The sequence below is a fragment of the Pygocentrus nattereri genome, chromosome 15 (assembly GCF_015220715.1).
Source record: "Pygocentrus nattereri isolate fPygNat1 chromosome 15, fPygNat1.pri, whole genome shotgun sequence".
Taxonomy (NCBI): domain Eukaryota; kingdom Metazoa; phylum Chordata; class Actinopteri; order Characiformes; family Serrasalmidae; genus Pygocentrus; species Pygocentrus nattereri.
The window spans coordinates 39320758-39337363 of NC_051225.1; the positions used below are offsets into that span (position 1 = coordinate 39320758).

Sequence of the window (16606 nt, forward strand, 5' to 3'; positions counted from 1 at the left end):
AGGCACCGATTAAGCGTGATCCCAGCCTGAGGTGACTTTCTATGGAGCTTTAGCACCGTCAGAATATTATCAGCATAGAACCGCTTTAATAGTCTGCACCACTGCAGTATTATTCATTTCATTGTTAAGGTCTGGGTCAAAACAAAGACCTTGAAATGCTCAACGGTAAATGATCCGAACAGAATGGTTCTCTCTGTGGTGTCTAGGCAGATACAGCTGAAATGTGCTTCTATTGGTTAGGATTTCAGGAGCTGGACAGAAGGGCTTACACGTTAGGTTAGCTCCCAACATAAAAAGGAAGGTGACCGAGAAATCAACCAGTCCTGCTTGGGCCCTTCTAGAAGTTCTCGATAACCGACTGTAAATACCGTCGTCGTCTAAGCAGCTTCTGGTCAGTTGTTATGAATGTAAAACAGTGGCAGCAGCTCTACGTCCACGAACTCTTTACTAGAGGAGTCACTGTAATACTGATGTATACAAGCTCAAGCACATGATAATGTCTGTTACAAGCTTCAGATCAAATATATAAAATGATTTTTACAAGCTTGAAATATCTGTGTTTAATCTAGAATGGCCAAAAAATGTGTACTAGTTTACATTCCACCGGGATACTAACAGAAATTAGCATAATCTAATTGAGCTCTACTAAAATAAATATTCAGAATGAAGTTCTAACAAAAATTGAACACTTGTCCATCACACAATATTCACCAAGCATTCTAGAGAAGAAACCACCTACGCAGTTTTGACAAAGATTCTGACTTTCACCAGTTTTTTTATTTGGGATTCGTTCTTCCTTCGACTCAAGAGCACAAAGGTGAGAACAGTTCTGCTCTTTAAGAACACGTCATGGTTCTGACGTAGACTTTTTCTTAGGATCTTTCTCAAGAACACATTTAAGAACAAGCTTAGGAAAATGTTGGAGAATGAGGCCCAATGGTTCTATATAGAGCCATGAACACAGAATTTCATGCCTTCTTAGTGTTTGACAGTCTCTCGTTGCAGATTTAACGTTCAACTGCGCTGCTTATAAATGCGAATAAGTCTCCAAATGTTCGTCTTAAATCTCTCTCTGCCTTTTCGTTCTACTGGCCAGGAGAGACGGTGTTTTTAAGTGACCTGCAGTCTCGTTGAGAAACGGGGCTTTCATGCTAAGCTGCACACGTCCAGTCTCGCAGATGCTTTACTGACACAGTGACCCCGACTCTCTACAACACGACCAAATCCAGTTATAAAATCACTAAAGTAAACGGGCCGGACGGCTGTAACGTCCATCATCACAGGACCTTATTTCACCATAACAGCGCATTTTATCACAGATGAGTGGCAGCAGCGTCTCGTGTGCTCCAAACAAGGGCAGTGAATGAGGGTCTGCCAGTTCACTCACCACATCGCTTCTATTAGTTTTATTAATAGAAGCTATTGGAAGTAAATTCATTATAGATCATTATAAATACTTTGGTTTAAAAGTAACAAGTCGTCACACCGTGAGAAAAAAAAAAAAGTAAAAAAAGGATCCTGTATAGAAAAACTATCGTATCGTGGCCCTGTGAATCTTAACTGAATCGTGAGGTGCCAAGAGATTCCCACCCCATTTCACTTCCATAATATTACTAACTTACTATATTTTTAATGCATTATACATTTATTCCAATAACATACACAATTGATTTCTTGATAAATAAATATTTTTTATTCTTGCAAAGTACTGCATATCAATAAAACATCACCAGAAAAAGAACTGAACACAGTTTTTGTGAAAACTTGAGAACTTCGGGTGAAAAGCTTTCCCTCCTCCCTCACCGCTGAAGCCTACAGGTGTGTAGCAACACCACTATCTGGTTGAGCCAAAATCACTTCTGTTTAGGAGATGTCTCCACATTCCTGAACTAAAAGCTTCACCGGCTTTTCATAGTTCAAGCAGAGGTCATCAAACAGGATTAGGTTGTCAACGTTTTACAACTTAGAAGGACGTTATCTTGGGAATATGGACAAACAAGCGAGGCTTGCAACCCCCTTTTGGCACCACCTGGCATGTAGGCCATAAATTCCTGCCTGGCCTGCCAGATCTCCCCAAACTTTAACTAAACCAGAATTACCAGGAATCAAGTTCTATGGACTGCAACAATACAGAATTGCCACCATTCAATGGAGTTCATTTCAAGAAGTCTGGAGATATCAAGAACGAGGTTTTTATGAGAATCTATAACAAAGTTAGCTTTTTAAATTTTATTGACAATTCAGATATGGAGCCACACCACCATGTGCTTAAAAAGGATTCAAGGGACTTGGGCGTTGTCTGATTGAGTATCAACATTTATGTAATCTGTAAGCAACACTACTTGTTTTATTAATATTGTAATGTGTATTTCCTAAATAATACCTTGTGTCCCTTTCAACTATTGGGTGCTAGGAATACATAGTGTCTAACTTTAATAACCAACAGACAACCATTTAATTTCAATGAGCTTGACCAGTGATCAATATGTAACCTAAATGTGGTTTTCTTTTCTTTTTTTCCTTTGGTCATTCTCTTTCGTTGTCATTTTTAGTCCTCCAGGCATTGGGTCATATTCGGACACTATATAGGCAAGCATTACCCGTGTTCTTTAACATGTGTTGTGTATCAGGTACCGAGGGTTAAACTCTCTCTCATAAACACGCCTGAATATTCTGTTCATTCCTTGATTTTGGAAGATTAAGCCAATTTGATGATAAGTATTCCTTTTTCTTTGTTTAAAACTAACTGAAACAAAGAAGGCAGTGATTCTGGGGAAGGCGTTCCTAAAATTATGCACAACCAATCAGAATCCAGAACTAGGAATAGCTAATTACCCCTTAGGTAAGAAAGCCTATCAACCCCCTTTGCTTGACCCCAAATGGGAGGAGTCAAGAGTCGAATAAAACTCTAGCGCCCGGAACTTTTAGTGAGTTGGAGTCTGCGTTCTCAAACAGAAGACAGCTCAATTCCTACGTTTGCGCCGGCCTTAGTCAGAGAGACAGGTCAGAATTAGCTCCAAGATCAGATCTGAAACCTTTGCTGTTTTTGTAACTTGTCTGTTCGTCTACAAGTTTAAACCACCCTCAGAGAAGGAAGGTAGATGTTTCTTGTCTGCTAAGGAGAGGTAGTTAGTTAAATTAGCGTCACCAGCCTCAGAACCTTCACTGCAATCAAAACCTTGCCAGCGGAGTGGAAACAGTTCGGATGCCACTGAGACCCAGCATCTCACCCAGAGCCACGCACTAATCTGTGAGCAGATTAACCAGTGAAAGGCGGCCAAGCGCCACCCTCAGATGGCCACGAGAGGCCTTCACCAATCACTGATGGGAAGGCACGTGCCCGCACAGTGACGCAGCTTCTGCGACCAGCAGAGACGAACCAACATGCGAGCTCTGGCTTCAATCAAGCCGGTCCTAAGACAGCCCCTCTCTGGAAGTCAGCCCGACTCCCACGTAAGCTGGTTCCATCAATTTGCAGTCAGGGCCCTGATGCCAAGTTATTTAATAAGAGAACTTTTAATAGGTACATCTAACTCAGCCATATATAGCTAGTTTAAGTTTAAGCTTCCCGTGTCTTCCTGAGAACCACACTGCCTCATATCATTTAACGGTGAACCACTTTACACGAGCAATGTTGTCCTTTTAACTTTTATCCTTTTTTTGTGTTTTTGTTTTATTTTCTTTTATCCATCATTGAATGTAGTCCAAGGTAGATTGATATTTAGCCAGTAAACACTATTTTATCGAAGCATCCTCACTGCGAGCGTTTCTCTCTCTTGCCCTGGTCTGTAGACTTCGAATAAATCCAGGTTACCCCACACCCTCATCTAAGGTTCTAGCAATAATAACATTAATGTTGCATAAAATGCTACAGGTGTGTATAAATATGCTTATATAATAAAGCATGTGACTCATCTGAAGGAAGCAACATGGTTAATTAAGCACAAACTCAGCACTGACATCTGAGAGCAGGCAGAGCCTTCTGAAAGGGCTTATTTTTGTTTTTAGAAATAAGAAACGCACTAATAACCGCAGATAAAGGGAGAATGCCATGCTGAGAAGACATGCAGCAGAAGAAGCTTCTGATCTTCACAAGGGCTCCAATTAGCTCCTCTTAGAACCTGTTACATTGCCCCGATACATTAAAACACTCTGGGGGGAAAAAAGGTTGTTCTTCAAGAGTTCTTTACAAAAGATGATGGATGTCATTCACCAACTGTTTAAGAAGGAACTTCCTAAGAAATCCACTTACGCAGTTTTGAAGAAGACTGACATTTAATATTTTTTGTGGGGTTTGTTCTTAGGTAAGAACAGAACCTACACACACTCTAGAGCACAAGAGTGTGAATGGTTCTGCACACATCATGAATCTGATGTAGACTTTTTCCTCTCAAGCACACATTTAAAAACAAAATTAGGAAGATCTTGGAGAATGAGGCCAATGCTTTTATATAGGACCACAAACACTCAAAGAACCATTTGCATGCTTAAATAACTCTTTACATAGTTAAATATAAAGAACCCTTTTCAAAAAGGCAGTCTGGGGCAGTCGTGGGCTGGAGGTTAGGGAACTGGCCCTGTGACCGGAAGGTCGCCGGTTCGATCCCCAGGGCCGACAGTCCATGACTGAGGTGTCCTTGAGCAAGACACCTAACCCCCAACTGCTCCCCGGGCGCCGAGGATAGGGCTGCCCACCGCTCTGGGCAAGTGTGCTCACTGCCCCCTAGTGTGTGTGTTCACTAGTGTGTATGTGGTGTTTCACTTCACGGATGGGTTAAATGCGGAGGAGGAATTTCCCCATTTGTGGGATCAAAAAAGTATCACTTAACTTACTTATAAAGAATTACGTGCAACACATTCTCCTTCAATCTGAAGAGCCATTTCTCCATACAAAGAATGATTTAAATCATGCAAATGCCACCATACAGAACCCATGACTTTACTAAATAACCCTTGACAAACCACCTTTAAGAGTGAATGATTATATTTATGAGGAAAACGCCTCTAATTTCTGTACATCTTACTAGTCTGAGTCATTTCTGGAAGAATTTTTGATTTTACACAAATATTATTGAAACTGAAAACTATTCTTTCGTTCAGTTACTTTATCAAAAAGACACACCTGTGAAGTATGCCTCAAAAAGCTCAAAATGCAGGAGATCAAGCTCTTCTTCACCGAGTTTCCATGCATCCATATTTCGTACAAATGTAAAATGAAACTGCCCACAGCTGTGCTAATCTGTGCGTCCTGACTGACATCGCCGAGTAGTCACTGCATCATGCATTACAAAACAAAAAAAACCTATTCATTTATGTCATTTGCACTTTATTTGAAAATATTTGAGTTTGTTATAATTCTATATCTGCTTTGCTTCATACATTTACTTTTAACTGAGCAAGATTTAAAAACTATTCACACTTTCACTTAAGTACAGTTTCTCCGTAGTTCAGTGTCCAGTGATGAACTATGACAACTTTAGTTCAACGTCAAAACAAACAAAGAAAAAAAAGCTTTAATAATCTCTACAACAATGCTTAATTTCTGCTAGCACCCCTACGGGACTCTAGTAGTATGTTAACAGTTTTTGGCCACTTTAGATTAAAGAGGGATTTTAGAAGCTTCTAAAAAAAAGACTTCATATGTTTAACTAGAAGCTTGTGACAGAAATCGTCATATATTTGAGCTTGTAAAATGTCCTTCAGAGTGGCAGCGCATGGCTATCTGGGAACTAAACGAAAGCCTAGACTACATAATGTGTTTACAGTCAGTTATCTAGAATTTCCAGAAGGACTACAGTGATGTTTCTGGTTCCACTGTTACGACCCCCAGTCGTAGGACATTTTCTACAGAGCCCATAAATCTATACAAATAATGCAACGTGGTAAGGCATGGAAACAAGATAATTAAGCCGTGGCCATGACTTATTAAGCCATGGGAATGAGGTTATTAAGCCTTGACTACAGCTTAATAAGGCATACTCTTGTTCCCACTCCTTACCAAGTCATGGCCACAACTTAGGATCTCATCCCCATGCAATAATACCTACAAGATGAGGACCAAAATAATAATAATAATAACGAGAAGAAGAAGAAGAATCCAAATCGGATAACAATAAATGTTGTGCATTGCTTTGTAATGCACAGTCACTGTCAATCCTGCCTGGACAACTTTCTGTTGGGTGTTTCAAAAGTTTAACAGGATCTCGGTCCCATGTGTTAATACATTGTGGCCAGGCGTTATTTTTATTTATACAGGATGTCACCAGAGGCACTCGGTATGAAACAAAGGGGTGAAGTGATTATTCTTTGAGCTGTTGCTTTAGGCCTAGAGTATCTGCAAACATCTGCCATTAAATCTGAATTAGAACACGTTTAACCAGCAAGTTTAAAGAAACGTTTTTATCTCTAAAGAAAATTAATTGAAATGTGTACCACAGAACCTCCTACAGTCAGTAAAATAATGACGAATTAAGATCCACCCACTCAGGCCCGTTCGCTGATTTACTGCTCATATGCTCATAAGTAAACTTCTAACTATGCTCTTGTTCAGGAAACAGAGACATTACTGCAGGCTAGCGATGATTCAAGGCCAGCATCTAACAGCGCAAATAAAAAAAAAAAAAATAAATAAATAGAAATATTGACATTTACCTTGCACTCTTTGCAGCCCTGAAGCAAAACACGCTGTCCTTCTGACAGAGTCCGGTCCATGTCTGTGCATTTAGCTGCAAACAGAGAAATAATCATTATTTGTATTGGATATTAGTGAAAAGGATCCAAAGAATTAAGCACATACAATAGGAAAATGAAAACTGCCTGACATGAATAGGCTCAGTTCCATTAGATTTGGCTCGGAGGACATCATCAGTGCTCAGTAACAACAGATCGAGTCGTTTTGAGGGTAATTTTGTGCCACGGTGACCTCTGAATGAACTACTGTGATTCTATCAGACGAGCTCTAGCTCCACGAGTGGTGGAACGAGGTTTTGGATGCGTGCGGAGAAAGACACGCCTCGGCTCATCCCCCTTTACCCCCTGGGCTGCACCTGTTGAGAGGAGCCAATCAGCTACAAAAGCACCGGGGCCACTGACTCGAACGCCGCTTTCTGCTCCTCCGCTCGGCTAATGGACTTGAATTGATTAGCCCTCATCAAAGCCTAAAGCAATTACACGCCTCTGGCAGAGAACAATCCCACAATGTCCCCCACCGACCGCGCATGGCTGGCTGGAGATGGAGAGAATAACAGGGAAAAGAGAAAAAGCGCTGGGGGGGGACGACATGCTCGCATTTTGGCGCTTGTGCACTTACGTCGGCACTTCTTGCAGCACGTCCCCTCCACATGTACAGCGAGAGAATCCTCTGAACAGTTGGCAGGAGGACAGAATATTCTCCGGCACTCCACAACACCGTTCTGGAAGACAACAGACAACAAAACACAGACAAATGGCTTAGTACAGTCCCAGGAAAATCACCATAACTGCACAGATTTACATATTCAAGTCGAGTTTCTCATTTTGGCCCTGTTTACCACAGACTGATGATGTATGCAGCTCTGGTTTAGTCAGACCAGCAGGTTTCAATACCTTACACATGTACATGCAACATCAATGTATTATAATGTAAAATTATCTTGCACTTTACATTTGCGTTTTGTGTGGCAAATGTTAAAAATATTCAACTACTAATCTGCTATTAATCTCAAGACCACCTACCCACTATGGATTCTTTACCATCTACTTTGCATTATTTAGCATCCACTGCGAATTATTTAGTATCTAACATGAAACTGTGCAAGTTCTGTAGTTATGGGAGTGAGGAGTTTTAGTGTGGAATCACATACAGACCCACAAAGAAACACCCAACTTGTGTTTATACTAACTGGCCACCTTGTGCTTCCACCAAGCGGCCACTTTATTAGAAACACCTACTGTGTGCTTCCTCTAACTGGCCACTTTATTAGAAACACCCACCTTGTGCTTCTATTATGTAGGTATTAGATATTATTTGGGTGATGGTTCATTCACAAAACAAGAAAGGCCCCACACCACACTAAAATATCAAGACGAGTGTCTCTACGGTCAGAAACCGGACTAGAGGACGATTAACACACTGTATAAAACAGATGAGGTGCAGTCTCTAACTGTAGACCAACGCACAGATCTAAAAACAGGTGGCAGGGAATATATTCCAGATATATGGCGCTTTTTTAAATATCTACGTACCATGCAAGAGCAGGTCCTGCAGTTTTCTGGTTCAGTCCAAAGCTCTTTGTCCCGATAAACCACATTGTTCACGCTGCAGGTCCGCTCACAGTGACAGCCCTCCAACTGACTCAGCCTGGACTCTGCATAGTTCAACTGAAACACACATACACATTTGTTTATATACCTACTGAGGATATTGGGTCACACACATGCCCTACTACAACTACAACTAGGCTGGTCAGCTAGCTAACAGGCTATAAACAACTCTATGATTATCAATGGCTTGAATTAAAATAACTGATATGATTAATTGAAAAACTTCAATATAAAAGTCTAAAATGATTTCACTTGAATCTCTTACATGCTTCAAATGTCCGTGGTTTGGTGTTCGTGTTTAAGTCACATCAAAACCAGGAGTCTTGCACGACTCCGTACTCCCCAAATTGTCTCTCTACATGCAAACAATCCATCGTTTACGGACTATGGATGTGTCTGTATCCCAAAGGACTGTGTCCATCCATCCATCCATCCATCCATCCATCCATCCATTACATCACCAGCATTTGGCTGATGCTCTTATCCAGAGCGACTTACAATTTGATCATTTTTACACAGTTGGCCTGACTGCATGTCTTTGGACTGTGGGAGGAAACCGGAGAACCCGGAGGAAACCCACGCAGACACGGGGAGAACATGCAAACCCACCACGCCACCGTGCCTGCCATCCATCCATCCATCCATCCATCCATCCACTTCCGCTTCTCTGGGGTTCGGTTCAACTAAATTTTGCTCTGTTGTCGATCTGCAGGATCCAGTATTTAAACTCCTACGTAGTGCAACATGTAGGGAGCAGTGAGCCATTTAAGGTTCACTCCAGCATGAGAAGGTGCTAAATAACACTCGCAGTGGCGATTTGGTGACCAAAAAGTAGAAAAAAGTTTAAAAAGTTAATGACGTGTACAACGGATGATCGTTTTTATTCAGCAGTAAATAGTTGTTTGTCAATTATACAATACCATACTACAAAGCAACTACATTTATTGGGGGAATATGTTGAAGTCATTTATTAATAATATCTATTAACAATTACAATATAATGACAAATATTACGTATTTTCAAAAAATGTTTAATTTTTTCTTTTTTTTTTAATGTTTTAATTTTATAAAAGAAACAAGCTTTACGTCATGCCTAAAGAAAATTAGAATGACATGTGGCGCCTCGTGGCTTATTGCTTTAATATAAATTGTATAGGCCTGGCTCCAGGGTCAGGCCCTGGTAACCCTGATCCAGGAGAAGGAAACTGGGTCCTGGTCTTGTTCTTCATATGTGGTTTTTGGATCACCCTTTGTCTGGACCATCACCTGGGACCTGTTTGCCTTGGGAGAGCCTATCAGGAGCTTTGGCCCCGGACAACATAGCTCCTACGATCATGTAGGCATGCAAACCTCTCCACCACAGCAAGGTGGTGATCCAAGGAGAATATATATATATTATAATTAATTATATTATATATAATATATAATGAAATAATATATATAATATATACGTGCTTTGGTCAGGAACCTTTGGTCAGTTCTGTAGGATAGAACTCTAAACACATCAGACAGAGGACAAAAGCTCCTTAGCATTCTGCTACTAAAACAAACACTGATTGCTATTCCTCTCATTCTGCTGAGGCCCAGCCTTTACTAATCTAATATGGATGAGGATATTAAAGTCTGACATTGAGGTGATCAGCTGAACCCCATTCACAAACACAGACACACCGCCCCCCCCCCCACCCCCATACGGGCTGCAATTTGGGGACCCTGCTCTATTATAACCTTCACCCACCTACATTGGACATCCGCATCTCATCCGTACACAAAGAAGCACGACAGCCACACAGACCAGCAGAGTTCAACACGTCTATCTGGAGTCAGTAACCCTCAGAAGTCTCCCAGGCAATAACAACACGTCAATGTTAGACGGATTATTTCTGACTCATTGTTCACTGACAAAACAGGAGAAATTGTGGGGAGAGCGAAGTCTCTAAACTTTCAACCCAGAGCATATTAGTGGCTGTAAACAGAAGAGATAAAGCTGCTGTTGTGTGTCCAGGCTGGTTTTGCAGGAAAGTAAACAATAAGAAAAAAAAAAAAAAAAAAAAATCATTTTCTCATTTTTTTTAAAAACAGAAAAATGTCAGAAGTGACTCAAACTTATCTATGCAGAAGGTAAATAATCCTCTTGTATTTTGGGGGGAAGAAAAACTGATAAAGGGCTATATTGACTAAAAACAAATTTTCCTCACTTTTCGCTGGACCACTCAGCCGGCCAGCCTACGTGAACCGCTTACCGAATCACGGACTGACGGTGCACAGTCCCGTTATGCTGCTCTGGCCAACACGCTGTGACATACTGCATTTGTGTTTTTTGGGAAGGGAAGGTTTAGTCAGGCACGACTGTGTGGTGCATGGTGGGTCCAGCACGTTGTGGTGCATCAAAAAAATTTGAGTGGAACTGAACAAAGAATCCAATCAGGAGGCAGATGGTGTTGGTGGATGACTGATGTTGACTGCAAGTGGTAATCAATGACCTAATCTGTCCAATTTGAACCCTATTAACATTTTGGAAAGTTTTGGTTTAAAGATGCTTATTACATCACACAAAAAACAATATTAACTCCATACACATCGACTACATTTCAATAAGAATTCGCAGGGATAAAGAGATTCACAGAGATAAAGAGAATCATAAAAAATTTATTACGACTTTTTTCCATAATTATGCTGTAATTATGTAATTGTTTCATTTAAAAAAATATACAATTTGGTCTGTGGACCACAACCGGGTCAAAATGTACCTTCTGATGTTCACTGGGCCAGTACTGAGGGCAACAGGTAGACCACAGCAAGCAGTCACTGGCACTATGTAATAAATAATGAAAAAAAAAAAACTGACTTAGTAATAAGAATGAAATATAGTACGTTTTCAAACTGGAAACAATACTAATGCTAACTGAGCTCTGGAACAACACCACACAAAGCAGCTTCAACTATACTATATATACTATATATAAGCAATCTCTGACTTCAGCTTCATATCACTGAAGAATGGGGGGGGGGGGGGGTGATAACTAATTGCCCCCCCCTCTTTGAAGGTGTATGATCCCTAAATGTGACTAAAGCCCAGCAGTGAGGAGCTGAACTTTCCCCTCCTCTGCTGTCCCTGCAGACGGGCAGGGTCGCCCACAGAGCAGCGCTAGTAGCTCTTAATGAAGTGATGCTCTTTTTATTCGAGGCTCCCATTTCATAGGGACGGTTTCAACCACTACCGCACGTAGCTCAGTTCCAAGGGGCAAGGTGACCCTTGAAAGCAAAACGTAGGTGTAAAAAGGAACGATTGAGAGTGTAAAGCAATGAAGACTAACTTCTTTATGCTAGACTGCTGAGCTACATACAAGTGCTTATTCAATGCAAGCCTCTAAACGGTCTTCAGGGAAAGAAATGGCGTATTAAATTATGGATTTGGAGTGGACGGCTCCTTTCAAGTTGCTGTGCCATCTGCAGTCTGGAAGCATTAGCTGAGAGCATGCCGTGTCATTAAAGTGTTCTTATTGATCATAAGAAAGATCTAACAGAGGCATGTTTTCTCCATGCTGCATATAACAGTGCTCCTGACCTCCACCAGGCTCAAGGTTACACAACTCCCACAGATAATACGGTCCTGCTGCTCCGCCGGTTAAAGCCATGGCACCTGAATAACAATCTCAGGCCAAATGATGGATGGATTGGATGGAGAGAGAAAGATCCAGCAAGTCTTTGAGGGCTGTTTGATTTTTTTCCATTGAGATCTCCCTCAGCGGCGAGGCAGCTGCAGAGGAAAATGAGGAGCCTTAAAGCGAAAGAGCGCAGAGACGCACTAAAATATCACAAGACAATGACGGCTCCCTTTAGTTTGAGCGGGATTTTGGTTTGTAAGTTAATCTAAATCAGATGATTAATTTTATTAAGTATTAAGTGACCCTTATTAGTCCCACAATGGGGAAATTTCACCTCCGCATTTAACCCATCCATGAAGTGAAACACCACATACACTCTAGTGACCACACACACTAGGGGGCAGTGAGCACACTTGCCCGGAGCCGTGAGCAGCCCAATCAACAGCACCCGGGGAGCAGTTGGGGGTTAGGTGTGCTGCTCAAGGGCACCTCAGGCATGTGCTGTCGACTCTGGGGATCGAACCGGATCCCTAACCTCCAGCCCATGACTGCCCCTTTTTTTTAAAACCGTATATTCATAACCGGCATATTCACTCATTCTGCCACCACGTACTTATGTACTTGTGGATGGGTCAGGATAAAGCTTAAAGGCCCCATATCAGACCTTTTTTTTTTAATTAAATAAAATAGTTCACATGCAATGTTAAACCTAAATGTGTCAGTACAAACAGCCCAAATATGGAAACTACGCTGCAAAAATAGCAGTTTGTGAGGTCACAAAACCAAATGCATTTACATTTGCCTACAGCAGTTCAGCCTCCCCCATTCAGCCTACAGCAGCCTACAACTGCTCTAGACTGAAAGGTGCTTACTTTGCTGTAGATTCAGTACGTTGAGCTAACCAACCCACATGACCCACAACAAATTCAGCTCCATCCATTCAGTCCTACAGCGGTTTAGCTCTGCCCATTTAGCGGACAGCAGTTTAGTAACGCCCATTCATCCTATCCGGCTCCAAGATAACAGCTAATTAACAGAGTGTTCATTACTACTATAATGTGCGTCATTCATATCACAAGCCTTATTGCTCAAATCCGATCTCTCTGACTCGATGGTTCACACTCGTTTAGGTAGGCGATTCAAATCTTTGATTAATGTGAACAAACCGGCGTCCTGAACTGAGCCTCATGAGCTCCTCCTACTCCGTAACGTCACGTGACTGAACCACTGCATCATCGTCACAAACTAACGAGCAGAACGAGCTTCGCTGAGAAGATCATTAACTCTGATCAGCTCTCAGCTTCGTTATTAGAGCCAGACGGAGGAGAAAAAGGTGAGATGAGCTGCTTTTCCACCGTTCACCGGCTTGAACTTCTGTTCGGCGCTGTTGCCATGGTAACGCTGATGCCACCTGAACGTTCAACATTAAGGTCGCATGGTCACGAATCGGATACGTATCCGACCTGGGACCACACATGAAAGTGGCTCAAGTCGGATTTGCCTGGTGAGATGGTTCTACAGATCGTTGGAGGATGTATTGTGTATGGTTACGGAACGTTTTTGAAAATGTTTTTTATAGGGCTCTCTCTGCATCCTGAGATGGTTCTTCAAAATGATGCAAGAATGTGCTGTACATGGACCTACATAGAACCTTTTTGAAAAGTGGTACACTCTACAAGAGATAGTTCTTCCAGGGTTCTTTTGCAAAGAAAATGGTTTTATATGGAACCATGAACACAAAGGACTTCTTGCATGGTTCAAAGGTTCTTTGCATCACGTAACGGTTCTTCAGACTGAAAATTTGAAAATGGTTCTATGGAACACACAAAAGGGGTTCGACTACTATTATGTCAAGTTCGTAACAATAGCAGAACATTTACGGACTACGCTATTTATGCTATTTAGAACCCTTCAAAAAAGGTTAGGTTGTATATAGAGCCATCTACCGCACATTCTCCATCAATCTGAAGAATCCTTTCGTGCAAAAGGTTCTTTGAGTATTTATGATTCTCTACTGAACCATTTTCTTTGTTAAATAATTCTTAAAGAACCATCTTTACCCCAGAGAAAGAAAAAAAACCTATTTAGTACTACACCGGACCCTTTTCCACGTTCTCCAGTCATCTGAAGAAGCGTTTCATCATGCAACAAACCACTAAGCACGCAAATGGCTCTTTGAGTGTCCGTGATTCTATATAGAATCATTTTCTTTGCCAAAGAATCCTTGAAAAATATTTAAGAGTGGTGCCAATCACAATTTTAATGATGTCTTATTTCCAACAAGTGATCGGTTAGTGTGGTGGTTAACACCTCTGCCTTCTACACTGTAGACTGGGGTTCAACCCCCGACCAGGGCAAGCACCCTACACTATACCAATAAGAGTCCTTGGGCAAGACTCCTAACACCACCTTGGCCTCCCTGTGTAAAATGATAAAATTGTAAGTCGCTCTGGATAAGAGCGTCAGCCAAATGCCGTAAATGTAAATGTAAAGACTGTGTATATATGGTGCACATCAAAAAATGCAATACACAATATTTCATTTTATCCTCGTATATTATGGACGCTTTTGACTGGCAAGTCTTAAACATACAACAGTAGCAGCGCTGCACTTCATATGTTTTAGTATAAATTTGGCATATTGGATGATGCACAGCCTGTTTTACTCTAACTTTAATTCAGCACATTAATCAACTCGGTGACTGGGGGCCTTTTGACATGAGCACCAATAATGTAATTAACCGTAAGCCTGCGTCAGATGTAAACAGCTCTATTACCATTCAGTCACAAATCCAGGAGGCCCTGAGTGCTATTAGCTGTACATTGTTCTCACTTCATCATTACATGCTCCTCATGTCACATAGTAAATATCGTATGTTACACAACTGTACAGTTTTATTTTTACACTGTCTTCCAAGAATAAGCACCGAGCTGTTCAAACGAGGTTAAAACGAGACCAAACTTCATTCCACTGGTGGGATTTTCTGAGGAGCAAGGTTGGCAGAGAACTGTTCACATACTTCTAAAGTGTGAAAATGTTCAGTGACTCATTTGGCAGAATAAGAACTCATGGAGAACCTCGCTTAACCCAGTGTGTCAAACAAAAAGTTTTCTGCCAACTTCTTCTTGGCAACTTTCTCCCTTTTTAGTTAATGAACAGCGACTAACATTTTCAGGACCTTGTACCAAAACTAGCTTCATCTACTGAAAGCAAGGATTTAATATTCGGTAAACGCACCCTCCTCTAAACTTTACACTTGCAAGGCAAATTATGCCAACTCTGATTCTCAAGTTCTCTCATCATAGAAGACCGCATTTGCCTCGATTTTCATTTTTAATAAAAGCGCTTGATGTAGCAAGTAAACACTGTTAAGGCATCATACCCTCTTTGTCCATAAAGCCCACGTAAGTAAACTAAGCAGAAAAGAAGCTTGTTCTGTGTATTATGTGATGTCACAACCATGAACATATTTACACAGGAAAGCCCACTGCAGCAGTTTAGCCCCACCCACTCAGCCTAGAGTCGTTTAGCTCCGCCCATTGACCTTGCAGCAGTTTATCCCCACCCACTCAGCCTACAGGTGTTAAGCTCCGCCCATTGAGCCTGCATCAGTTTATCCCCACCCACTCAGCCTACAGCTGTTGAGCTCCACCCATTAAGCCTACAGCTGTTTAGCTCCACCCATTCAGCCTGCAGCAGTTTATCCCCACCCGCTCAGCCTGCAGCCGTTTAGCTCCACCCATTGAGCCTACAGCTGTTCAGCTCCACCCACTCAGCCTAAAGCTGTTTAGCTCCACCCATTGAGCCTACAGCTGTTCAGCTTCACCCTACAGCTGTTTATCCCCACCCACTCAGCCTGCAGCAGTTTAGCTCTGCCTGCTGAGCCTACAGCTGTTTATCCCCACCCACTCAGCCTGCAGCAGTTTAGCTCTTCCTGCTGAGCCTACAGCTGTTTAGCTCCACCCACTCAGCCTGCAGCAGTTTAGCTCTGCCCGCTGAGCCTACAGCTGTTTAGCTCCACCCACTGAGCCTACAGCTGTTTAGCTCCACTCACTCAGCCTGCAGCAGTTTAGCTCTGCCTGCTGAGCCTACAGCTGTTTAGCTCCGCCCACTGAGCCTACAGCTGTTTAGCTCCACTCACTCAGCCTGCAGCAGTTTAGCTCTGCCTGCTGAGCCTACAGCTGTTTAGCTCCACCCACTGAGCCTACAGCTGTTTAACTCCACTCACACAGCCTGCAGCAGTTTAGCTCTGCCTGCTGAGCCTACAGATGCTTGACTGTCTAATAAAAGGTGAAGTTTAGAAATAAATCCAAGACCCTGCACTACTAGCCAAGGCCTGAAATTGATCAACTGATCATTTTTGTATAAAAATTGAAAAAGATGGCGGTTTTTAGTCTGACCTCTTTCAGCAAAGCTCGTGTTCAGACTCAGGAGGATTTGATCTGCTGATCAAAGACTTTTACACAAACTCGGAGTCCATGCAGTTTGAGTGCACACTGTCATTCAAGCAGAAAGGCGATGCACCACCAAAGGAAAAAATCTGAAATTCATGACAAAATTTCAAGGACTTGAATATGAATGAATCTGCTATGTATGTACTTTATTGCTAAGGTTATTATGCATTGCTTGTTATATACACCTTATTCATTCTGTTTGCTACCTGCGAGGCTCCTCTGCTCTCCTCTCCTTCTGACACT

General features: G+C 41.9%; 1 protein-coding gene across 1 annotated transcript in view; it reads right to left on the bottom strand.

Annotated features, from left to right (window-relative positions):
* Window positions 1-16606, bottom strand: part of LOC108411071 (protein kinase C-binding protein NELL1) — a 406580-nt gene that overhangs the window by 228908 nt on the left and 161066 nt on the right. The window contains exons 8-10 of the mRNA XM_017682451.2: window positions 8224-8358; window positions 7310-7412; window positions 6652-6725 (exon numbers count right to left, since the gene is read on the bottom strand). Of these exons, the coding sequence (XP_017537940.1) occupies window positions 6652-6725; window positions 7310-7412; window positions 8224-8358 (312 nt within the window). The remainder of the gene's footprint in view (window positions 1-6651; window positions 6726-7309; window positions 7413-8223; window positions 8359-16606) is intronic.